This window comes from Rhinolophus hipposideros (assembly GCF_964194185.1).
Source record: "Rhinolophus hipposideros genome assembly, chromosome: 16".
NCBI classification, from domain to species: Eukaryota; Metazoa; Chordata; class Mammalia; order Chiroptera; family Rhinolophidae; genus Rhinolophus; species Rhinolophus hipposideros.
In genome coordinates, this window is record NC_138062.1 from 48,502,681 (window position 1) to 48,527,583 (window position 24,903).

Genomic DNA, 24,903 nt, shown 5'->3' on the forward strand with positions numbered 1-24,903 from the left:
AACATCCACTCAACTCAACCATCTGTGTCCCATCTACCTGTCCATCCATCCACCACCCAAGTAAATACCTACTTATCCATGCAACCAAGCAAATATCCACCCTCACCTACAGAACCTTCCACCCAGCTACCCAAATATCCATCCATCAATTGCATGTTTACTTGATTGTCTCCTCCACTAGAGTGTAACTTCCACAAGGACAGGAGTCCTGTCTGTCTGGTTCATTACTGTTTCCTCACTGCTCAGCTCAAGAGTCTCACGTCACCTCAATAAATGTTCATACAATATATATAACCACATACTCAATTCAAATACTTATTTCCTACTACGATCCAGGCCTTTTCTGGGCAGAGACATATCCATCCCAGCTAACCACCTACTACTTAACTATTCACCTGCTAGTGCAAACATCCGGCAATGTTAACCTATTTACCCACCTATTGTCCTATTTACCCTACCCCTCACCCATCCACCCACCTATGACTCAAATACCCACTCATTTAGACCACCAACACCCACAGAACTCAACTGTCTCTATACCTACCTGCCCCTTCCCTCATCTGCCTCCCAGACCCATGCCCTCCCTGCTAAGAGGGAGCTGGCGTGGGATTTAGGGACTCTGGAAGATGCTGTCATTTGGGGCCTGAGGGTTGGTGGAGGTGAAATCTGGGCTTCATTGAGAAGCAGGTGCTGGTCCTAACAATCATGAATGAATACCTTTTTTTGCATACTTTGAACTATGGGTCTTCTACTGTGTAAAGAACTTTAGATCCAATTTACAGAAATGGACATTGAGGTTCTGAGAGAGTGAAGGCCTGAGGTTACTCAGCTGGGGAGAATTTCTTTACATCGCCCACTACATTAGCCGCCAATTAGGGGAAAATTTGGGAGAGCTGAATAGTGGGGTGCTATTTGGGGTGCTTTCTGATTGGCAACACTTAGGAACAAAGAAACCATTGATTTTACTGAAATCAAGATTTTACTGGATAACCTCACAGTGCCAGACTGCTTGTCACCTACAGCTCCACTCCCCACTGAAAGCCATACAGGGCTGAGGCAGGGACCGGATGGGCCCCTAATATGGCTATCTCTTTACTCCCAGACCACGTGGGGGCGGAGTAGGCAGCTCAGGTGGTGTCTCCGTTGACAGAGGGTGCTTTGAGGGGCAGGGGCTGGCTCCGGGACGCCGGCATCCTTGGAAGGAGCTGCAGGCTCTGTATGGCATCCCTCAGCTGGGCTTGAGAACGCTCCATCTCAGCCAGGCGGCGCTCCTGGGGAAACAGCGGCAGTGGGCTGGGACCCAGGGAAGGGTGGCATCCCAACTCTCATTCCCTCACCGCCCAGATCTGCCCCAGAGCTTGGGCAGGGGGTCTCACCAGACTTTTCAGCCTGTAGGCCTCACTGCTTGGAGGGTCGCGCTCTGGATCGAGTTGCGACGTCCTGTGGAGATCAGGGGCGAAGAGGGAGGCTCAGAGACTGGGGAACTCCCCTCCAACCCCTAATTGGAGAGACAGGGATTCAGGCTACCAGGCTTGGGATGAAGGCAGGGTCTGTCTAGAAGGAGGGAGGGGCCTAGGTGAACTTGAAGAAGGGGCTGAGCCAGAGCCTGGGATGAGAGGACCAACCAACCCTTGGAGGCGGTGCTTGGCCCATCCTCCGTAGGGTCTTGACCGGGATGGGGGCGTTCCCAGACTGAGAGGGCCTGGCCTACCCTGTTTGGAAGGTGCTGATGAGGGATGACGCCTAACGAGAGGACCTGCCCGGGACCTGCGGCGGGGTCACCTAGGGGCTGGCGAAGCTGACCAACAGGCGCGTCCTAGACAGGTGGGTTGGGGCGGGGCTGACCTAGGAGGCGTGGCCATACCAGGCGGGATTTGAGTCGGACTGGTTGATTGAGAGGCAGGGCCTGAAGGAAAGTGGGTCCCGGGCTATCCGATTACGTATAACGGGTCCCCCTGGGGGCGGAGCTAATGGAGAGAGCAGGCTCACCCTCCACCGAGCCTGGAGTCCAATTCCTCCAGCTGGCCGCGAAGCTGCTGCTGCTGCTCCATCAAGGCCCGCATATGGGTGCTCAGCGACTCCACGAGGCCAGACAGCACCTTCTGTTCTTTGCGCAAAGCGGCCACCTCGCATTGCAGTACTGCCAGCTGTAGGGGAGGGAGCAACTGTCACCTGACCCGCCGCCGTCCAGCCCCTTCTCACCAAGACCCTGCCCTCCCTGTCCCTTGCTCTCTGCCTCCCCACTGCCTTGTCTCTGGTGGAATAGCGCTCTCTTGTACAGAGAGGAAACTGAGGCTCAGAGAGGGTTGAGGTAGCCCCGGGGTCACACAACACTGGGGGCTCACATTTGAACCCAGACCTGCCTGGCCCCTAGTGTCATCTCTCCCCTGTGTGAGGACCTGGGCTGGACCTCACCTTCCCGACCGGTCGGTGTGTACCCAGCGCCTGGTCTGTGTCCTGCGGCTGGTCAAGCTGGCGTTGCCAGGGTACTGATGGCTTCCGAGGCAGCGAGGCTGAGGCCCTGGTCCAGGGTCGGCCGTGCGGCGCGGGGCCGGTCCGAAGGGAGCTTTTGGGTCGCGGTCGAGGCCCTACAGATGGGCGGCGGCGAGCGGGACGGCCAGCTGGTACGCTCTGCGTGCGCTGCACCAGCCGGGGCAGCCGGACGGGCCTCTCCTCCTCTGGCCTCTGCCGGGTCCAACCGCCTGCACCCCGAACGCTGCGCAAGGACTGGCTCTTGGAGATGAGAGGGGTATGCTTGGGGAGGTCTCGAGGAGGCAGAAAGCCTGGCTTTTCCACTGCGAAAAAGCTGGGGGTGGGATGGAGGAGCTTAGACACTTGACTGGCCCCTGAGCTGACCCCATCCCTACCTCTGACCGCAATGATCCCACATAATCTTTTTACTTCTGTGTGACCCTGTCTCTGATGACATCACATTTGGACCTCTGACTCTGTCCTGGACTTCTAACAATACTGTCCTATGACTCTTGACATGCCCCATTCTAACTTTTGACTCCTCTGTAGCCTTGTCCCTGATCTGACAGTGTGACCCTTGACCTGACCCTCTGTAACTCTGATTCCAATCCTGGGCTTGACCTCTGCTCACAAGGGTATACCCTCTTTCTTCCTAATCTGAAGCCCTGTAACTTCTCACTTTAAACTGACCCTGTCTCTGCCCCCTAAAAGGCTATGGTCCCTGACCTCTGACTCCAAAGATGACTCTGCTCATACCCGTGACCCCATCTGACGCTGACCTCTGCTTACAATATGAACCTGTCTCTGACCCTTGGTGATGTATCTTAACATCTGATCCCAATCTGACCCCTGATTTGACCCCATCCACAACCTCTCACTGAAACCTGACCTTCATTGCTGACCATAATGTCACTTTCTCTCTGGCCCCAGATGTGACCTGTCCCTGACCTCTGCAACGGCCAGTTCTCACCTAGAGTTCAATCTGATCCTGTGCCTGTCCTCTGACGATACTGTGAGCCTCTCCCTGACCCTTTGGATGAATCTGTCTCCAGCCTGGGACCTCTATCCAATCCACTTTCTGACCTTGACCCCAATGTGACCCTATCCCTAACCTCTGACAGGATCTTGCCTTCACCTCTGACCCCCATCTGACCCTGTGCTTGCCTTTGCCCCTGTTCCCACTGGTCAGAACTGGACCAGACTGGAGGCAGGCAAGTTACCTGGAGTGGACCTGGGCTGGGGGTGGTGGGAGACGCATTGGCACAGATACAGGTACAGGCCGGCCATCCTCTATGGCCTGCAGAATGGTGGGCAGCGGTTCCAGGCTGTCACGGGTTACCTGTGAGGCATGCATGGAGGATGTCGAGCAAGCTCTCAGGGGCCAGAGGGTCCCTGCCTTCTCGCCTCCCTACCCCATGTCCTGGGCTCTGGGCTCAGGTCACACCTGGTCAAGTTCAGCAAAGATGGTACAGAGTTGGGCATGCAGTACCGCCAGCTGGAGGGCCAGGTCACTGCTGCCCTGGTAACTACTGGGTGCTGCGTCCACATCTACCGTGGCCACTTGGTCCAGGAAGTGTTGCATGGCAGGTCCATGACCCTCCAGGAAGCCATTCATGAAGTCCATGTAGGCCTCCTTCTCACCAAACCTGAGTCAGAATCCGAATGGGTGGGTCAGGTCAGGCATCTGCCACCCCCATGGACCCCACCAGGGCCCTCCAGCCTCCCAGCACCTACGGTGCACAGTTAGCGAGGTTCTGGATGACCTTGGCGATCAGTGTGAGGGTGCGGGCTGGGCCAGGGGCTGGGTGCTCTGGTGCCAAGCCAAAGAGGCTGGGTGCCAGGATGGCAGGACACAGGAGCCGCAGAAAGAGAGAGGCACACACCAGGCGGGGGCCCAGCGCATCAGACCCACGTGCCTTGCATGCTTCCCGCCAGCCTGAGAACACAGTGCCTAGCTCCGCCGGAAACCAGCTGGGGAAGAAGAGCCAATGGTCAGAGAGAGGGAGGGATGATCAAAGTCCTCAGGTCAGGGATCAGGAGTCACCTGTATTCTGGGTTTCAAGATTGCAGACATCAGGGGTAATGATGCTTGGGGTCAGGGTTTATGGTGTATTACTGTAGTGATCTCTGGAGTCAGTAATCTTGGAGTTGGAGGTACAGGTTCACTTAGGGACAGAGGCCAGGAGCTTGGGATCTAGCAATAACTGGACATGAGATTGTGGTGCCACACAGAGTACATGATATGAAATAGGATGGGCTTGGGGTTATGGATTCACCTAGGTTCAGAAATCATGGTATTGTTTTCCCAGGTGACGTGGGATTAGGCATATATGTTAACCTAAGGTCAGAGGTTATTGAATTGGAATCCCAGGTTTCCTGTGATCAGTTGCATGGGATTTGAGGTACAGGGTCACTTAAGGCAAAGGGTCATAGGATTGAGGGCATGGCATCACCTGGAGTCAGAGGTCATAGGATTGAGGTCCTATGTTAACGGGGGTCAGGTAGCATGGAATTAGGGTATGGGGTCACCTGTGGTTAGAGGACAAGGAATTGGATCCCAGGTTACTTGGGGTTAGGTGGCATGACATTGGGAATGGGTTGCTAATTTTAGCAATTAAAACTTCAGCTATCAGTTAAACTTGAATTTCAGATAAAAAAAATTGAATAATTTTTTTAGTATATGTATATTCCAAATATTGCATTACATTTAACTGGGCACCTTGTATTTTATCTGGCCACCAGCACAGTGGCTGAGAGGCAGGGGCAGGCTCAGGTGCTGGAGCCCTGATTCTTACTCATAGGAGTTGATGATGTTCTGGAAGACCTCCTCGCAGCTGTTTTGCAGTCTGGCTTGGTGCAGGGGCAGCTCTGAGGCCGTGCACTTGCTGGGGTCCACTTCATAGTCCTCAGTGGAGGCACAGAGACGCCGCACGACCTGCCCTGCAGTCAGCACAGCCAGACAGGAGCCAGGGCCATGACCACTAGGACCCACCACACCTAGCCTCCAACTCTATCTCCAACTTACTCCCGAGGCACCTACCATCTTGGGGAGTCCCCCATTTCCCTCCAGCATCCCAGCACCCCGAAGGCACCACCCAGTACCAGAATCCATGTTACCCAGGGACGCTCAGATCTCCCTTGGGGTCCCCTAGCCCGCCCAGCAAGCTCTGACAGGCCCCGTTCCTCACCGAGCGTCTCTTGGAGGTAGTCCTGTGCCACCAGCTTCATGTACTCATCGATGGCTTTGGTGGCCAATGTGTTTTCCCGGAACAGCAGCGCTTCACGGCCTCCACTGCGTGCCAGCTCCGCGGTGCCCAGGTCTGTCACCAGCGCCTGGGCATAGCGGAGGTTACGTTGCACGAAGCGCAGATTGAGCCAGGGGGAATCCCTGCGCTTGGCGGGTCCCTCCCACCTGGTCACAGGCCCCTCCTTTCATAGCAACAACTCTGACCCGGCCCTCACTGCTAGGGCACCTAACAACCTAACACGCGGGAACCTCCAGCTCTCCCGGGAGAATCTTAAAGCTTTGAGCGCGGAGGCTCAGCTCAGGCCCAGCTCCTCGTAGCTGAAGCTCAGGCCGTGCCCCTCCAGTTGCCCCGCCCCGCCAGGTGCCCATCTTTCGTAGATGCCACTTGGTTCTGCCCCCTCCCACTCCCTAGACAAAGCGCGCTGTCCGTCAGCCTCTGGTCACCAGGGTCCGCTCCGTCGCAGAGCCGCACCTGCGCCCGGCCGGTGGCCCGCAGCACGCGCACCATGGCAGCCGCCAGCTCCTCCTTGGACTGCGCGGACAGAGAGGGCTCCAGCGCCCCGCAGAGGCGCGTGTAGTGGAAAGTGAGGAACTCGGCCAGCTCCTTGTAGCGCTCGGACGGCAGCACGCGCAGGCGCCGCGCCCGGATTCGAGCCCGCAGCGCCGCGCGGCCTGGCGCCCCAAGCAGCGGAAACCAGCGCTCCAGGCCCGCGGCGGGCGCGCAGGGGGCGCCCAGCTCCTCCAGCGCCAGTGTAGCGCGGCCGAGCGCTGCGCCCCCCGGGCCCGCTCCGCGCAGCCGCAACGACACGCGACGCGCGGGCGGCAGCGCCTCGAAGTGGAAGCGTTCCGCCCAGAAGAGCGGGTCTGGGCCAGTTCGGGGCGCAGTGCGCGCCAACAGTGAGCCGTCCAGCCACAGTTCCGCGCGCACTCCTGGCGCCCCGACGGCCGCCCGGGGCAGCCCCTTCGCCTCGTGCACCCACACGCTCAGCCACGTCTCTTCCCGCTCCACGTTATCCTGCGGACCAGAGTGGTAGGGAGAGGCATAGGTGCTCGATGGTGAGCACCAGAGGTGAAACGCAGTGCCGGAGCTGGGCCTTAGGGGAAGACGGTGGTGCAACGGGGATTCCAACGTGGCCATGCGGAAGCCCTCTAGCTGTCCTGGGATCTCTTGGATAGGTCGGAGCTACAGAGTTTAAAGGGGTAGCGCGCTGGCTGGGGACTTGACTACCGCCTGGTAGGCGGGGCTTTGGGTTGCAGATAGGGTCCGGATTGAATAGAAGGGACAGGGTCGTGTGCAAGGGGCTGGTACTAGTGGGGGGGGGGGTCTAGAAGAGGTTGTACAGATGTGAACACAGAAGGGTCTAAGGGGCGGGGCTATGGAGTGGGAGGGGGTTGGATTGGTGAAGGGACTTGGGCCGGGCTGTGGGCGGGGCCTCTATGTCCCTGACTTTCCGCGGTACTGACTTGGCTGGGTTGGAAGTGGCGACGAAGGTCCTCGATCCAGCGGTCTCTCTCAGCGGCCGAGCGACAGGAGAAGCAGCGGCTCCCGCCTGTCCAAGTTACCTGTTGGGAAGGGGGATCCCAAAGGGTGGTTGAGACCAAGTGTAGAGCCAAAGCCAAAGGGTCGAGGTGATGTGAAGAGTGAAGAGTTGCCTGCATTTATTTACCTGGAAGCAGTGGGGCTCCTCCAGGAGGCTGGGGTGCAGTGGCCATACCCGCACATCTCTCTCGGAGCCCAGGTCCAGCTCCGAGAGTGTGGCCAGCGATTCCCGAGAGCCCAGAGCACTGGGGGGTCTGGGGAGGGGGCAAGGGAAAAGCTTCGTTCCTCCCTCCTCCCCCTACCATCCCCTACAGCCTGAAGGGTGGAGGGAAGTCAGGATGGACTTGAACCTAAACTGAACTTGAACCCATCGCTTTTAGCCTCAGCCAAACTCCTCGTGGTGGTCTGCATGACCTTGCATAGTATATCCTTTGTCACCTTTTGACCTCACTTCCCTTCACTTAATCCCTGCCTGTCTGAACTCCAGTCATACTGGCCTTGTTTTTGTGTCTTCCAGCCTCTTAGCCTTTGCACATGCTATTCCCTCTGCCTGGAATGCTTTCCCTACACTTCTGGACTTAGTTAAATTCCATCCATCCTTCAGATCTCAGCTCAAGGGTACCTTCCCTGACATTCCCAGACCAGGGTGTTGACGTAGCTTCGGTTTTAGGCTTATTGTGTCAGACTCTGCTCCCATGCTTCCATGGAGGACTGGTACCATGCTATGGTCTTTCAGTGGCTCCAGCATGGCCCAACATGGGGCAGAACACAGAGGGGGCCACAGGGGATATTTGGTGAAGGTCAGAATGATAGGCAGGGGGAGGGGGAGGGGCAATGTTGAATCCCAGCCCCTCTGGTCCCTCAGAGACCCTTACCCATCCCGAGAGGCATTGGTTCCCAGCTCCGACCTGGCTTTTTTCTTTTCTTTCAGCCGTTTGAGCAACCCCTGTGGGGAGGGGTAGATCAGCTGGGCAGAATCCTATGCTCCCTCTTCAGCTCCTTTCCCCCCAGGGTGTCCTGGTCTTGGGGTACCACAAGCTCAGGCTGTATCAGTAGGGATAATAAAAGCAACCAATAGCTCCCCTTTCTAAAGCACCAATCATATGCTTTCCCGTATTTTCTATTGATTTCTCACAAACAGCCCAGAGAGAGAGATTCTCTCATTGGCTCCATTTGACAGATAGAGACACTGAGGCCCAGAGAGTTTCACTGACTTGCCCAGGATCACCCAGTAAGAGTCCCCTTTCACTTCTGAGGGTCTGGGAATCTCTGCTGTCCCTTCCACCCCCCACTGGATGCCTCACCCGAACATTGTGGACCTGGTTGGGGCCAGCAGCCTCTGGCTCAGTCTTTCCAGGCATCCGATCTGTGGGTGGTCAGGGGTGGAAGGTTGGGAGATAGGATCATCTTGGATTCTGCCCCACCTTGACAGGCTCCCAAATGTCCCACCCTTTCCCACCTCTCACACTTACTTACCTGGATCCCTGAGGTTCCCCATGGTCGCCTGGATGCTGCTCTCGGAGCTAGCGCTCCCCATCCGGGACTGACGAGGACCCTGTTCCCCCACAGGAGTGGGTAGTCAGAAAGGGGAGGCAGGCAGGCAGACCAAGGGAGAGGCAGACACCTTTCTATTATTCCCTCTTCCATCCCCTTCTTCCCTCCCTTTGCCCATGGGCCCCCTCTCACCTCCTCCTCACCCCCGAGCAGCACCAGCCTCCCATCAAGTAGGGTGAAAGCCCCAATGTTCCAGACGGGCACATCAGGTGTGGGGGCCTCGGGGATCTGTGGTGTAGGGGTCTCCGGCTCTGGCTTAGGCTCTGGGTAGAGGAGGAGGTGCTGAGCACCTGGGAGTCCTTCCTGTCTCTCAGACCACCCTTTCCATTAACCAAGGCTCACTGGGCATTCCCTCTGCAGTGCTTCCTCTTCTTCCCTCCCCCCAAAGCAGCCACGCCAGCCATGGGTAGTGGACCAACCATGGGTAGTGGACACAGCCCACCTACTATGTGCTCTGTACTGTGTTTACTGCTCCACACTCCTTCTCTCATTTAATCCTCCAAATCCATTCAAAGGGCTATTATAACCCCCGTTTACCAAAGAGGAAAGTGGAAACCAGAGAGGTTGTGTCACTTGCCCATTTTCGCACAGCTTGTGAGTGGTTGAGCTGTGCTTCAGACACAAGCATTCTTCTGTTAACCAAGACAGTGGGTAGGCCCAAGTGGTTAAACAACAAGACAACAGCCTTGGTTCCTTACATAAATAACTAGACTGAGGTGGATTGTATTCACAGTTTGAGAAAGGAACAGAAAAAGGTCAGGGTAAGGGGAGGTGGTAGTGCAGTGGGTCAGGGAAGACTTCCCAGTGAGAGAGTAAGTTTGTGCCGGTACTCGAACAGCAGGTTGGATTTTGACAGAGATAGAGGAAATGATGGCAGGAACAGCTTGATCAAAGGCTGGGAGATGACAAGGGCCAGGGAAATGAAGGGAAGCGCAAAGGGTTTGGGGGCTCAGAAGCTGAAAGGGAAGATCCAGGAAGAATTGGTGCTGGACCTTGGGTGCCAGTTAGAGGGGATTTTATCCTGGAGTAGTGGGGAGCCATGGGAGGTATTTGGGCGGGAGAGGATCAGTCTGCTTGTTAGAAAGTGCTCTTGGATCCTATGGAGTGGGCAATACCTGATACCCTAGACAGGGTTGAAGAGATGACTTTGCAAAATGGGAATACGAATGGTGAGAATTGTTGGCTGAACCAACCCTCCCAGATTAGCTGTCTGCCCTATTGTTTTACCACTAGGGGAAGAAACGATAATACCCACTCGTTAACGGACCGCTTAAAATACGCTGGGCCCTGTGCTAGCTCTTCATTCATGAGTTCCAATCCTCAAGATACTCTTCTAGATCCCTCTTTGCGACACTTAGCCCCATCTGTCCTTTTCTTGTTTACTTGTTAACTGTCTGTCATGTTCACTACACTGTGAGCCTCACGGGCCAGGTAGTGACATCTATTTTGTTCACTGCTGTGTCCTCAGTGTCTAGATCAGGACCTGGAACATACTAAATGCTCAAAAGACCTCTGCTTGAATGAATGAGCAAATGAATGAATGAATGAATGAATGAATGAAATCATATACCCTTTAAGGTGGGGATAATGATTGCCATTTAACTAATAGGGAAGCTAAGACCCAAGGTAGTGAAGAAACTAAGACATGGAAGCTGGAGGGCAGGAGAGCAGAAGGCAGCTGAGATGGATAGCCAGGCAGGAGAGGATGAGCCTGGGCCATTGGATATGAGAAGAGATCCACTGGGGCCAGGAGCCATTTGGCATCTGGACAGCTTTATTGTTAGTCTATTCCCTGTCCTTTCCCCAGGCTGGACCCCCTTTCCCACAGGTCCCTGGCCACACGCCACACCCCCAGGCCCTGGTAAGGGGGGAAAGAGGTAAGAGGGCAGCTGGGCCCCAGACACTTCCTGTTGGGCTTTTGCACTCCCCACAACTTCCTGCGTCTGTATAGAACTGATGCTCCGGAGGCACACGAAACCCAGCATCCGGCCTCCCAGCCCAGCCCAAGCTCCGGATGGGGGAACCATGTACCTGAAGCCTCTGGCTCCGACTCTGGCTCCAGCGATGGGCTTTTATTCCTCCCCCAGAGAGTCTTGGATATTCGGAGGTGGCTTGTGCGTGACTCCTTGGGGGGCGCAGAGAAGACCCGGCGGAACAGCGAGCGCCGGGCGGGCTGGGTCGGCTGGCTGCTGACCATGGGTTCCTGGTGGCTCAGTGCCCTCCCCCAGCCCGCAAGGCGGCCCCAGTGGGATCCTCCAGTCCTCTTCTCCCCACTGCCCCCTGTGTGCCAGTGGTAGGAGGCTAGTGGGGATGGGGCTGCAGGCTGGGCTTGGGAGGCCTGGCTTATTGATGGTGGGTCCATGGTGGGGATTCTCCTAGGGGACGAGAGGGTGACAGTTTTGCCCAGTGTCTGCCCACATGCTGTCCTCAGCTTGGCCCTCTCCCGACTCAGCTTTGCCCCCAGGAAACCCCCTTGTGGGCCACAAGCACTCTCTCCCTTACCTTGATTTCCTCACCAGCCCCAGAATCAGCAGCCGTCTGTACCCTGCCTGGCTTCTTCCTGCTGAACGCTACTCCACGTGACCCTGTTTGTCCCACCCCACCCCACAGCCAGGCGGCAGGGCACAGTGGGGGCAGGATGCGGGAGGAGAGGAGGTGACAGAGCAGAACCCAGAATCTCTCACTGATCAGGAGGCAGCACATGCGCCTCTCTGAGCCTCAGTTGCCTTATCTGCAAAATAGGTACACGTTGCCAAAGTGCTGGAGCCTCTGGAATTCTCATCCACTGCTGGTCTGAGTGTAGACCAATTTGCCCAAGTTGGAAAACTGTTTGGCCTGATCGACAAACATTGACTGTACGCTTCTCCTCTGACCCAGCAGCTCATCCAATAGCCGTGCCCACTGGCACTATTCATAATAGCCCTAAACTGGCAACAACCCAAGTGTCTATATACTGTAGAATGGATAAATTGTGGTCTCTTGCCACAGTGGAATACCCTGTAGCAATGAGAATGAATGAATTACTCAATGATTGAACTGGGATGAATCACAAACAACAAACAAAAACCCAACAATGAAGACTATACACACAGTCTGGTTCCATTGATATAGTTCCAAACAGGTAAAACTATGTGCAACAAATTAGGATGTCAATTTCCTTTGGTGGGGGCTAGTGGGTGGGGAAGCACGGTCATGGTTTTTGTTTCTTTTTTTTAAATTGAGGTGAAATTCACATAACAAATTTAAGAAGTCTATGTCTTGAGCTGGGTGTTGGTTACATGAATGTGTTCGGTTGTGAAAATTCATTGAGCTGTACATTTTGGTACCATTGCTTAATAAATTTTTTCTTGAAAAAAAGAGTTGGGCAAATTCTATTCTGAGGAATAAGTGAGTCAGCATAGGAGTCAGTAGAATCCTGGTTCCAGTGCCAGCTGGTCCCTCTCTTGCTGTGTGACCTCAGACAAGTCACTTCCTCTCTCTGAGCCTTGGTTTCCATATTTGTACAACACAATGATAATATCAGTTTCAGAAGATTCATAATGGGAGCCTTCTTTTATTCAACAAATGTTTTCTGAGTGCCTACTATGTGCTAAGTGCTGGAGAAGTCACAGGGAACTAAATAAATACAATTTCTGCTCTCCTGGATCTCACAGTTTAGGCAGGGGAACAGATCCTGAACATAAATGCGGGGCATTTCTAGCAAGGGAGGAGGACTTGGAAGAAAATAGACAGATTGCAGTAGAAGCTGAGCAGAAGTGACACTTTTTGAGCTGCAAAAATCCAGGAGGGCCTCCCCGAGGAGGTGACATTTGCAACCTGGAGCATGGGAAGCGCATGCTAGGTCGAAGAAACAGTTTGTACAAAGGCAAGGTCACCAGAATCCACCAGGTGAGGTGTGTGGGACCATCTTGATGTGCAGTAGTCACTCAGGGCCCCACACTCAGAAGCACTCCACACTATGTTTGAGTTAATGCTCTGCTATTGCTGTCTTGAAGTTCTTGCTCTTTGAACAGGGGCCCTGCATTTTCATTTACACTGGCCCTCACAAATTCTATAATCCATTCTGAGCAGGAGAGTCTTCAGTAAGGGCCAAAGACCCTTCTCCTGTAGCCAGTCGTGTTCACAAAGGTGCACATGCCTTAGATATGCCCACCTCATTCATACTGTATCAGGCCACTCACTGCACACACATGTGGAATCTCCCCGTGTTGTACCGTGTCCCTGAGCATTAACCACTTCAGTGCATACTGGCCCCACTCCCAATTCCCTGCATTTTTGCTGGAGGACTTTCTTTGACAGATGGAGTCCACTCTGCCCATGCAACAAACAGCCTGAAAGTGCCAGACAATTAACACCTCCCCAAGAGCAGCCCTCAGCCAATGACTATGAGAGCTGCAGGATCAATACCCCAGCTCCCTTGCCCCTTGGGCGGGATGACTTTGAGGTGTGTGTCCTATGCTGTCCCCCAGAGGTTCCCAGTGGGAGTGAGCACCATGTGCCCCCAGTATCAACTTGCTTGATAAAGCACCCTTTCTGCGCTGCCTTCCCTGCCCTACCACTCATCCTTATTCCCCAACTATTATGTACTGGGATCACCTCCAAAACTACTTGCACTGGAATTCTTGTCTCAGGGTCTTCTTCTGGGCAAACCAAAACTAAGACGACGCGTGCAAACACAGATGATACACAGGCACCGGTTTTCTTTCCGCAGTCTCTTTATTGGAGGTTTGTGGCTGGCAAGGTCACTGGAGCTGGCTTTCTCTTGGATCTCCTGGAGGCCCTCCTGGCAGTTCTTGGCTTCACATTCTAAAAAAGATGAGAGAGGGTGAGGCTTGGGGGGTGGGGTGAGGCTCGGTTTCCCCTCCTCACGGTGGGCCACTGCATGGGGAAGAGGACAAAGTGAGGGGGTGGGAGCACCACTAACTGCACGCCAGCTTAATGAAATAAGAGTGGCAGTATGTAGGTAGCACGAGGTCCTGCAGGTGTGTGAGTATAGAGATATTTTAGTGATGGAGGTCAGGGTGTGGGGCTGAGGTGGTGCTGGCTGGGCCTAGATTGCTCCAGCATAAGAATTGTCATCAGCAGTCAGGGAGCTGGGGCTGAGTAAGAATCCCCAGGGCTGAGATTGTCTAGGCAGAAGACTGCAACAGAGGGAGACCAGCTTCACAGAGATTATGCAGGCAAAGGGGTTTTCTGTAGAGGGTAACGGGCTAGGTGAGTGTTGTGTGGACAGAAGGCCTTTGGGTAGGAGGCAGGGGTGAGGCCAAGGTTGGACAGGCTGGAACGCGGTTGTATGGGCAGCCGATTTGTGACTTGGGTGTAGGTGATGCAGGCCAGGCTGAGTTGTGAGGGTAGAGGGTCTGCTGCAGGCGTCAGGGTCCTTCCTCTGGTTAGGAGGGCAGACGTGTTGGGGGCTGAGGTCAGGGACTAGGCTGAGATTGTGCAGGCAGAGGACGTGATGGCGGGTAGGAAATGTAGAGCAGAACAACTTAAGGCTGGGCCTAAGTTGCCTCAACAGAAAGGCTGCAAGGGAGATCAGGGGCCTGCCTGTGTGGGCATGGGTTACAGGAAGGAGAGAGGGGCCTGCTGAAGTTGGACAGGCAGGCAGGCTGAGCTTGTGTCCCATGGGTGGCAGGCCGAGGTAGTGAGGGCGTCGCCGACTCACAGCATCGAAGTGAGGCCAGGTGTGCAGCAGGTGGAAGAGCGCGTCACCAGGACAGTCAGTGCGCACAAGCTGGCGGTGGCCCAGCAGCGTGTAGTCCGGCCTCAGGAATCCCGCACGCACCGCGCACCTGGGGAGCACGTCGCGCACTGTGCGCTGCGCGGCCTCGGCTGGCAGCTCCTCGGTGTAGTTGCCCACGAAGGCCACGCCAAAGCCGCGGGAGTTGTGGCCGAGTGTGTGCGCGCCAACCCGGTCCCAGCCTCTGCCTTCGTATACGTAGCCATCTGAGCCCACCACAAAACTGCCGAGGAGAGGGGAGCAGGTACTGCGCGGTGTCAGGGGGCGCCCCGCCCCATGTCTGTGCCAATGGCCACACCCACCCCAAGTCCTGCCTGGTCGCGCTGTCTCTGCCTGGCCCAGCCTCGTCCCACTCCCCCACCAAATGCCACTTCAGAAACCCTCCTGTTTCTCTGGATCTGTCCCTCGGCATTGGCCACGCCCCTTTATGTCCAGTCCCCTCCCCATTGTCTCAAGTCCCGTTCTTTTCCCTTTCACAGCCCTTTTCTGTCTTAGGCCAAACCCCATCACTGCCCCGCCCCAGCCCTAGCCGCTACCACAGGTCCTGCCCCCCTCTCAGGTCCCGCCTCCTTTCCTAGTCCCACCGCAGATCCAAGAGTCCCAGTGTTGAGTATTGGTCTCTGTGAAGTCCCCACCCTTGCCTAGGCCACGCCTCTCTCCACCTTGGCCCCACCCACCTCACACTCCTCTGTCTCGCCAGGTTTGCTGTGTTCCAATCCCGACACCTGCGTCAGGCTCCGCCTACCCAGGGTCTACCCCTTGTAAAACCGGCCTCGTCCCCACCCCGCCAGGTCCCGCCTACCTGTAGCCAATGTCGTTCCAGCCACGCGTGTCCTGGTGGTAGCGCTGCATGGAGCGCATGTTCTCGGCGCAGCGCGCGAAAGCGGTGCAGGGTGGCGCAGGCAAGTAGGTATGATGTACGTACAAGAACCTGAGCGGCAGCTGCAGCGGCGTCGGGCTGCCCCGGTACGGCGCGGCGCCCCAGCGGCAACGGGGGTGGATGGCGGGGCACCCTGCGGGGAAGGGCGTCCAGGGCTGGAGTCAGCCACCGTTGCTCTGCCTGCTAATTGCACCCCGTAAGAGCGCATATATGGGCCACCCTCCCAGCATCCTTCCAGATTTGGGGACAGTTCAATTTTACACCACACTGGCCTTCACTGGGATCTAACTTAACTAAAGCTAACAGCATTCCAGTCCTGTTGGGATAACCGCATGACTCCGACTCTCTTCAGGATAAACCCCAAGAACTGTAGTTCAGACTTCAAGGCTCTTTACAACCCAGGACCCACTTTCTTCAGCTGGCCCTGTTCTGAGCTTTCGGAGAGACAGCTACAATGAAAACAGAGGGATCTTGGCCCGTATTTTTTTTTATACTTCACTTGTGTGCTACTTGTTCTACATGTTTATTTTTCTTAAACCATCCAGCAAATACAAGAGGTAGCTAGTGCTACTTGTTCTACATGTTTATTTTTCTTAAACACAAGAGCAAATACAAGAGGTAGCTATTATCCAGCCTCACTGAAGAAAGTTAGGTGCAGAGAAATGAAACAACTCACTTAAAGAAAGATACACAGGAGTAACTGGCTGAACTTCCGTTTCAATCTCTGTGCCTTTGCATGTGCTGAGCCCACCTCCTGCAATGCCTTCTTCCTCACTTTTTTGTTAGATGAACTTCTATATATCCTGCAAGACCTGGACCTAGCCTTTCCTCACCTGTACAGGTGCCCTGGCCTCTTAGGCAGAGCCCTATTGCTCACTCTGGAATCCCCGAGTCCTGGATCTCCCCAGACCACGTGGGGCTGAGAACGTCCCTGTCTGTGAGAGAGAGTCACAGGGAGTGGGAGCCATTCTCACCCAGGAAAGCCTCAGTGAACTCCTTGGTGGCACGGATGGCCACCTCCCCCAGCTGTTCTGGGCTCATGCCCTGCAGCTGAGGGTGTGCTGGCTCCAGCCTCTGTAGCAGGATCAGGGTCCCCCACACCTGCTGGGTCAGGGCGGGAACTGAAGTTAGAGCTGCTGCATTCTGCCGTCTGAAGTTGCTGCGAAGTCCTGGGTCTCCGGCCACCCCAGCTCCATAGTACTGGCTTAGCAGGTGGCTGAGGGGTGGCCGGGGCTCAGGGGCCCGGCTCAGGTAGTCTCCAAGGAGGGCCCCATCCAGAGCACCATTGAGGAAGGCTGTGGTGAGTGGTGATGCCTCAGGGTCCAGGAGTGTGAAGTTCTGGGGATCAGAGAGCTTGTCCCAGCAGCCCTCAGCTCCTAGGGCTGGATGGCTCCGGGTCTGGGGGCTCTGGAGAAAAGTGAGGCCCAGGTTTCTGGCCAAAGTGACCACCAGGAGGCTGTCCACAGTGGTCGGGGCCTTGGCTTTAGCATCTGGTGAGGAGGCTTGGTCATCTGGAGAGGGTGCTCTGACACCTGGAAAGGTGGCTCCCACATCAAGATCTGTGGCTCTAACATTTGGAGATACTGCTCTGACATCTGCAGAGGTGACACCTGGAGAGGTATCCCTGAGTTCTGGGGAGGTGGCTCTTATATCAGGAACCACAGCTCCAACATCTGGAAAGGTATCTCTGGCCCCCAGAGGGGTGGCTGTGCTATCCAAGGGCAAGTTCATGACCCGGTGCCCCTGCAGCCCTGTTTCTAGCCCTGCCAGAAGAGGCTCCACAGCCACTGTGGAGCCATCGGGTGCCAGCACCACCCCATATTCCTGCCCACCATGCACTCCATGTCGGGCCACCTCCTTGATCAAGCCTCGAAGCTCTGGGCTCAGTGCAGGGGGATCCAACTCGGTGGCCTTGAGACTCCATCCTTCCGGCACAAAGGGATAGAGGGGATCGTGCGGGCCAGAGTCCTGGGCTGACAGCCGCCACACAGTGGCAGTGTGGTTGGCCTCGGTGACTGGTGCCTTCTGCTCAAGCTCAGCCAGGGCCTGGATGACTGAGTCCATGAGGAGGGGCAAGGATGCTGCAGGAGGAGGGATGGCATTAGCTTCATGGCCCAGCACCCTCTGTTCCTGAGCCTCCCTCTGCTTATTCCACGTCTTCTCAATGCTCCCAACTTTCCATCTGACAACCCGTGACCCCCAACACTGTCCTCGTGTAAATGAGGAAACCGAGGCACAGACAACAGGTTAAGGATCTTAGACTATCTAAGCACTGCAGAGCCATGGTAGGTTCATGAACAGGAGAGACACACAGCCAGGCTGGTGCTCTAAGATTGCTCCTTTGGCGGCCACGTGGAGAATGTATTTTTAGAAAGCTAGTTAGAGTAGAGAAGGGGAGCCAGTGTGGAGGTGAGAAATAAAGGTGGCCAAAGCTAGGGTGGTGGCAATATGATGGACAAAAGGGGGCAGAGTCCCCAGGTATTTTGAGGGAAAGATGGACAATATTTTTGTGATGGGTTGCAGTTTGGGGAATTTTAGAGGGAAAGGTGTATGGAGGATGCCCAGGGGAGGAGAGTTTGGACCTGTGCCTTGTGGGGGAAAAATCAGCAGCTCAATCTGGAACCCAGAAGTGCTGGGCTCAGAGCTGGAATGGGTTGTTGAATAATAACTAACATTTATTAAACATTTACTATATGCTAGACACTATTCTAGGTGACTTATATAACTTAACAGATTTAATCTTCACAATGACCCTGTGAGCACAGAGAGGGTAGATAACCTGCCTAAAGTCACACCACTAAGAAGAGGCAGAGGCAGAGGCAGATCTGAACCTAGAAATCCAGGCTCTTCTCCAGAGAGTCCACACTGTAATTCCTCTGTTCTTCTCTCTGTCTAAAATGCCCTTTCCTGCTTCTCCCCAAGTAAAACTCTTCTCCTACCTGTCCTATATCTAAGTCTCCTCCTCCAGGAAGCTTTCCTGATTTTTGTTTTTCTGGCCCTGGGTCTTTCCCCTACCCCCTAGCTGGACCTTGTGGACCTGGGAGCATCTGTGTCCCCAGACTGGTGGTTCCTTGAGCCCGGGGTCTCTTGGGGGTCTCTAGTCACCCTGTACGGGGCTGGACATAGAGGGGGCAGCATTATACTTCTGCAGAACTGATTGTCCTGACCCAAGGCCTCTGCCTTCTGACCCACCTGTTCCCGTCTCCGGCCACAGCAATAATCCAAGCAGGATCCAGATGATACCCTGGACCACCATTGTGGGGTTCCAGCTTCCGGGGGTCATATCTGGTTGACCTCAGCAGAGACCTTGGCAAAGTTGGAAGAAGACAGGCGTGGAGAACTGAACGGTGTCTTTGGCCACTGTCAAAGTCCAGCGGTGAATGACACGGCTGCCCCTTGCAGAGCTGTGGGCGGGAGGCAGCGGTGGCGTGGGGACAGAGTGCCCTGGGTCAAGGTCATGTGGGTCGCAGGGGTTCCCCCATTCTATCCTGTCCCTCCCAGGCTGAGGTCAAGAGTCACTAAGCCAGGCCCTCCCAAGAAGCACCAGGAGGCCAGGTAGTTCAGACTCCAACAAACTGAGGCCAACCTAGCGAGCCCTACCTGCTTCCTGATCATTCAATAACTGCTACTGGCCACCACAGAGTACTCTGAGGTGCAAGCCCAACTGGTAAGACAGGCTGTGCGGGGGGAGGGGAGAGAAAGAGAGACCTGAGTTGGCACTGCCTCCTGCCTTTGCTGCCAGCTCTTCAAGCTCTTCACCAATTCTCTAATTGGTGCGGGGCCCAGGGATTATTTTGGGCAAGGTCCACTCTGAGCCCAGGGGACCAGGAGATGTCCCCTCTCATCCAGTTCCAGCTCCTGATCCCAAGGCATCAGGTGTAGCTGAGAGCAGGGATAGGGCCAGGGCCTTCCTGACCCTGACTTTGTCCCACACGCTGACATCTGGGCTCACCTGGTTGACAGTGAGGGGTCTTCCCTCTTCCCCTGGTCCGTGGCTGAGTCCCACAGAAGTGAGCCTGTCTCCGCTTTATTTGAGTGTCAGGTAGGATGGGCTTGAAGTGGCTGGGGCTGCCGTGGAAATTGCTTCACTGTGGGCTTCCCACCTCGAAACCAGCCTGGTGAGTTTCCAGGTAACCCACCAGGCTGTGCATTCAGTGCAGGGCGGGCCCTGGGCGGGCCTGGGAATGCCCGGGCTGAGCCAGGCCTGGGATTTCCCAGGGGGCATGCTCAGACATCCAGTTTCTTCTTTCTGGGGACCCAACATCGGTCATCACAAAGCTGGGCACACAGTGGAAGCTCAGAGAATACGGTGCTAGGGGAGAGAGTGAATGGGGGCCACTCCCTAGGGTAATCCAAGGAAATATCTTCCTGAGTCCCCATTTCCAAGGATTTGGGGATGGAGGCTCTGCCTGGTAGAGCCCCGTGCAGGATGTGGGCTGTGTGTCCATCTGGGGCAAGGACCAGTGTGAGGAGAGTGAAGCATCCTCCTCATGCACAAAATTTAAGGCAGAGCCAAAAATATCAGCCATTAAGATAAGTAATATTTTAATGCAGTATTTAAAAAAACCAAAGTGAGTGCAAAAAAAATCCATGATGAACAAAATACCAACATTTTAGATAAAGACAGGATCAGGAACAGTGTTGTGTGAAGACACGCTGGAGCCATAGATGAAAGGGAAAATCATGAATTCGGATGTTGTCTTTGTGTCTCATTTGCCTTACTTTAGTCCCAGCCCTGCATCCACCAGGGGGGAGCCCAGGATGCTGTGGGGATGACTGTCACATGAGATTCCCCCCCTGATGCCCATTTGGGGATTACCTTGATTCAGCATTATGGACCCTGGGTTTTTACCTCTGATTGTAGCTTTGGGGGACTCTTGCAATTTTATTTAACTGTTTTATGTCCTTTACCCAGCAGGTGAATGAGCTCAGAGAGGTTAAGTAACTTGGCTAAAGTCACAAAGCTAGAACCTGGAGAAGGCTTTAAGCCAAGGGCACTATCCTGTGGCTGGGTCAGGGTCAATGTAATTATGACCCTTTACACTGGGGAATTGTTTGCAGACTGTCTGCAGAGCGACTTCACACCCAGGAATTCATGGGCCAGCCAGACAGGCAGCCTTGATTCCCTTTTAAAGCTTGGAGTTGGTGGCAGAGGCTGGGTCAAGTTTGAGACAGGGGCATATCATGGCTGGCCATCATTTCCCTTAAGGTCTGTTTGAAATTTATGATCTTCTGGGGTAGGACCCTACCTCCAGGAAGCCTCCCTGATTACCCCTGGCTACCCGATTTTCCCATCCTGGCTCCCTAGCCTAGGGTTCCTCCTTTTGACCCAGACCCTCCCATTTAGGGCTGGGAGTTTCTCTGTCTGGTTCTGTCTCCCTGAGACTAGGAGATGCTGAGTCTTGGGGTACCCAGAAGTGCCCAACACAGGCCAGGCACCAAGTGGGCGGCAGGGAGGGATTGTTGAGTGCATGAAAGGCCTGATTGAGGATGTGGGGTCAGTTTGGGGTCAGGCTATGAAACACACACACACATAAACACATATACACACATATAGGCCCCCACTCTCCAAGATACCTCCTCTGGGCTGGGCCTGGGAGATAGCAAAAAGGCTGGGGTTCCCATGAAGAATCACCCCCCTACCCCTACTTCACTCCCACCTCATGAGGCCCTTTTGCCAGGGTAGGCGAATAGCCCTACAGCCGCAGACAGACCAGGAGTCTCCTGAGAGCAGTCCCTGTCCAGGGAGTGGGGACAGCTCTAATGGAGGTGGCATTGTCATAGACAGGCAGAGCCCCGGAGCCTGGATCTGAAGTGAGGCTGGGATCAGGGCCAAGGAACACGAACTTGGGGCAGGACTGGGCTTGGGGCCAAGGTCAGAGTTAATATTTACTTTGGTAGCAGTAATATTATAATAATGAAGACCCTGGTAATAATAATAATAATACAAATTGCTGTGTGATGGTCTTTGAGCCAAGATCTTATATGCCTGTGTTTTTTTTATTCAGCTCTGGGTTTTGTTAAGAGATGTCATACAGCAGGAGTGGGTGAACTACAGCCTATGGACAAGTTGTCTGTTTTGTAAACAGCGTTTCTTTGTTTGTTTGTTGATTTGTTTTCAAAGTGAAATTTACCTAACATAAAATGAACCATTTTAAAGTGTACAATTCTGTGGCATTTAGAAAATTCACAATGTTGGGCAACCACCACCTCTATCTAGTTCCAGAACATTTTCATCACCCTGAGATAAAATCCTGTATCCATTTAACAGTCACTCTCCATTACTCTCCAGACCCTGGCAACCACCGATCTGTTTTCTGTCTCTATGGATTTGCTTGCTCTTGGCATTTCATACAAATGGAATCATATAATATGTGACTTTTTGTGTCTGGCTTTTTTTTCACTGAGCATAATGTTTTTGAGGTTCATCCACATTATAGTAACAATCAGTGCTTTTTATCATGCATCATTACTTTTTATGGCCGAATAGTATTTCATTGTATGGGCGTACCACCACCAGTTTATGTAAATGAAGGCTTATTGGAATACATCTTTTCCATTTGTTTATATATTGTTTATGACTGTTTTCGTGCTATAACAGCAAACTTCAGTTGTTTTGACAGAGACCATCTGGTGTGCAAAGCTGAAAATATTTACTGTGTGACTTCCCCCTCCCCCTAGCTTTATTGAGATATAGTTGACATATGACATTGTGTAAGTTAAGGTATACAATTAATTGGTTTGACATATGTACATATTGCAAAATGTTTACCACAATAAGATTAGTTAACACACCCATCACCTCATATAGTTACCATTTTTTGTGGCATATATATATATATATATATATATATATATATATTCTTCTTTATCCATTCATCCATCGACAGACAATTAGGTTGTTTCCAGGTCTTGACCAGCATAAATAATGCTGCAATAAACATGGGAATGCAGATATCTCTTCAGGGTAGTGATTTCATTTCATTCAGCTTTATGTGGCCTTTTAATAGTTTGCTGACCCATGGTCAGCCAACTCACCCAGATTCAATTTCTCACTCTGGTGCTTACTAGCCTGAGCAAGTGGCTTAATCTCTAGCTCTCATTTTGTCCATCTCTAAAATAGGACCATCGTACCAACTTCATAGGGATATTGTGAGAGTTAAACCAGCTGATAAATGTGCAGAGTTTAGAACTATGCTAGCTTGTGAAAAGCATTAGATGAGTAAGAAGTCATTTCTACCTATTTACCCACCTGCTCCAGCCTCGCCAGCAGAGGTCCAGCCCACGGGATAATCTATTGTGGCCAGACTCCCACTTTCTGGCCATGTATTATCAGAAATAATACATCTGGGGCATTTGTCCAAGCCCAGACTTCCCTGCTAGCCCTGGCTCCCCAGCAGCCAGCTGGGCCTTAGTGCTGAGCCTCAAGCTAATCTGGAACCACAGCCAAATCACTGAAGCTGGGGAAGGCCAGCTCCAGAAGTGGCTGAACCCAATTTGCCAAAGGGAAAAGCAAGTCATGGTATGAGTTATTAACCCCACCACCTTCAGCTGGGGCTATTCTAAGGTCCGCCACAGGCATAAGTTGACTTCAGTTGCGTCTTTCTGGGAGAGCAGAGGTGAGATTTAATCTCTCAGACACCTGGTCCTGGAATAGGAAAGAAGGGAGTTTTGTAACCGAGGACACTGGATATTATAGCGAAATTGTGAGCTCAGCCCTTGGCAGTATGCTAGAGGCCAAGAACAAATGTGAAGTAAATGGGGCCAAATGTTGGCACTCCCTGGGAAGTATTTACCAAGCGCCTATAGGCTTCTAGGTGTCACTACCTGGCTTTGAGAGACTGACACAGGGCAAAGGGCTTTAAACCTTTTCTCTAAATAGAACATTTCAAACATATTCTAAAGTAGAGGGAATTGTATAATGAGCCCCCATGTATATCCGTCATCCAGTTGACAAGAGTCAACTCATGAGCCATCGTATTTCTTCTATAACCTCTACCCATTGTCTCTCTTTTGTGATGTTATCTCCCATTGATTACCATTGCCTAGATCTATTAATTCATTAGAAGTAATAACAGTGGTATTGAAATGATATTAATATTATTTCTTCTTCATTTATTAGCTGGAATACCTCTGGAAAGAGAAACATGCTCTCATTTGCCATTTTGTTACCCAGTGGGACAATTCACATGGGAAAGGCAAGATAAAAAGATAAATGCTTGGGCGGCCAGGTGGTTCAGTGGTTAGAGCACAGTGTTCCTAACACCAAGGTTGCTGATTCGATTTCCACATGGGACAGTGAGCTGCGCCCTCCGCAACCAGAGGAAAAACAACAGCTTGGCTTGGAGCTGATGGGTCCTGGAAAAACTGTTCCCCAATATGCCCCCCCGTCCCAAAAAAGATAAATGCTTAATTCTTTTCCCCCCTAGTTTTAAAAATAATTATTGGGCCCCTTAACATCCTCCAAAGGCAAATAATGACATTCCTTTCCTATATATTTATGAACTCATGAATTTACTGAAATGGGCCAATACATGGCATTCTTATCATTACTGATAATCAAATTATTCTTCCGTTTTTGGCCAATGGGGTTCTCTTCACTTTGACTCCTGAGTTCTTTTGATAAGACTCTTGGGTAGCTTTCTTGCTTTATGATGTAACAAGATAATTCAGGAACATCTTGTATGTTTCTTGTCTCAAGCCTGGGCGCAACCATTTCTCTAAGGAGATCTTGTTTCTTTGATTAGAAGGTGATACTTAGAGACCACAGTCGAGGCGCTAAGCATGTTCATGGCTGTTGGGTTAGGTGTTGTTTCTACGTCTTTTCACTGGACATAAATAGGCAATCCCCACTTTTTTTAAAAAAAAAACACATCATAAATTTTTGCTGATACTTCCAATTCATACTCAAGGTTACATGGATTTTTTACCTAACCTGATCCATCTTCTACCTGCACTGTATTTTCTTTTTTCCACAGTGAAAATCCAAATTCTAAATGATACCAACGTTTCCTTTATTCCACAATACACACATCAATTCTCAAAATAACATACCAACAGTGCCTTAAATAATACTATTAATGAAAAACAGTTTAAGGTGGTTATTTTTCTGGTTCTTTTGTTTTTTGAGTAAATCCCATTGGGGGTGTGCCACCAAATTACTGTACTACAATGTACCTTGAAGTAGTTTCTTTCTGTAGTTATGACATTAACCTGAAGCTTTTGATTTTTAGGGAATTTTTTTGAGGATAGAAAGTTTTTATTTTTGAAAATAGCAGCAGCAATAGACACAACACCTTTCGATAAGATTGTGTGTTATAATTGTACAATTAGGAACACTGTGTAATTACAAAGCATCTCAAATAACAGAATTAGTTGTAATCATTATTATGATAAAAAATTTCACCTTACTATTTCCCCCCATTAAAAAAGTATCTCTGAAATATTGTACTATAACAAATGCAATTTAT

General features: G+C 52.6%; 2 protein-coding genes across 2 annotated transcripts; both read right to left on the reverse strand.

Moving 5' to 3' along the window:
* Positions 1–964: 964 nt before the first annotated feature.
* Positions 965–11,369, reverse strand: RASAL3 (RAS protein activator like 3). Its single transcript, XM_081077034.1, has 18 exons — positions 11,316–11,369; positions 10,845–11,188; positions 8,946–9,076; positions 8,736–8,814; positions 8,564–8,625; positions 8,135–8,205; positions 7,387–7,513; positions 7,184–7,282; positions 6,192–6,734; positions 5,661–5,805; positions 5,268–5,412; positions 4,207–4,443; positions 3,917–4,118; positions 3,693–3,811; positions 2,416–2,806; positions 1,990–2,147; positions 1,377–1,440; positions 965–1,271 (listed from the first exon to the last, which is right to left on the reverse strand). The coding sequence occupies exons 2-18, from the start codon at positions 11,173–11,175 to the stop codon at positions 1,128–1,130; spliced, it is 3,048 nt and encodes a 1,015-aa protein (XP_080933160.1). The 5' UTR covers positions 11,176–11,188; positions 11,316–11,369; the 3' UTR covers positions 965–1,127.
* A 2,149-nt stretch (positions 11,370–13,518) lies between these two features.
* PGLYRP2 (peptidoglycan recognition protein 2) lies at positions 13,519–19,072 on the reverse strand. The gene is made up of 6 exons (XM_081077047.1): positions 19,034–19,072; positions 18,626–18,739; positions 16,408–17,514; positions 15,356–15,566; positions 14,479–14,776; positions 13,519–13,619 (listed from the first exon to the last, which is right to left on the reverse strand). Exons 2-6 carry the CDS (start codon positions 18,714–18,716, stop codon positions 13,530–13,532), a joined length of 1,797 nt encoding a protein of 598 aa, XP_080933173.1. The 5' UTR covers positions 18,717–18,739; positions 19,034–19,072; the 3' UTR covers positions 13,519–13,529.
* Between the last annotated feature and the right edge of the window lie 5,831 nt (positions 19,073–24,903).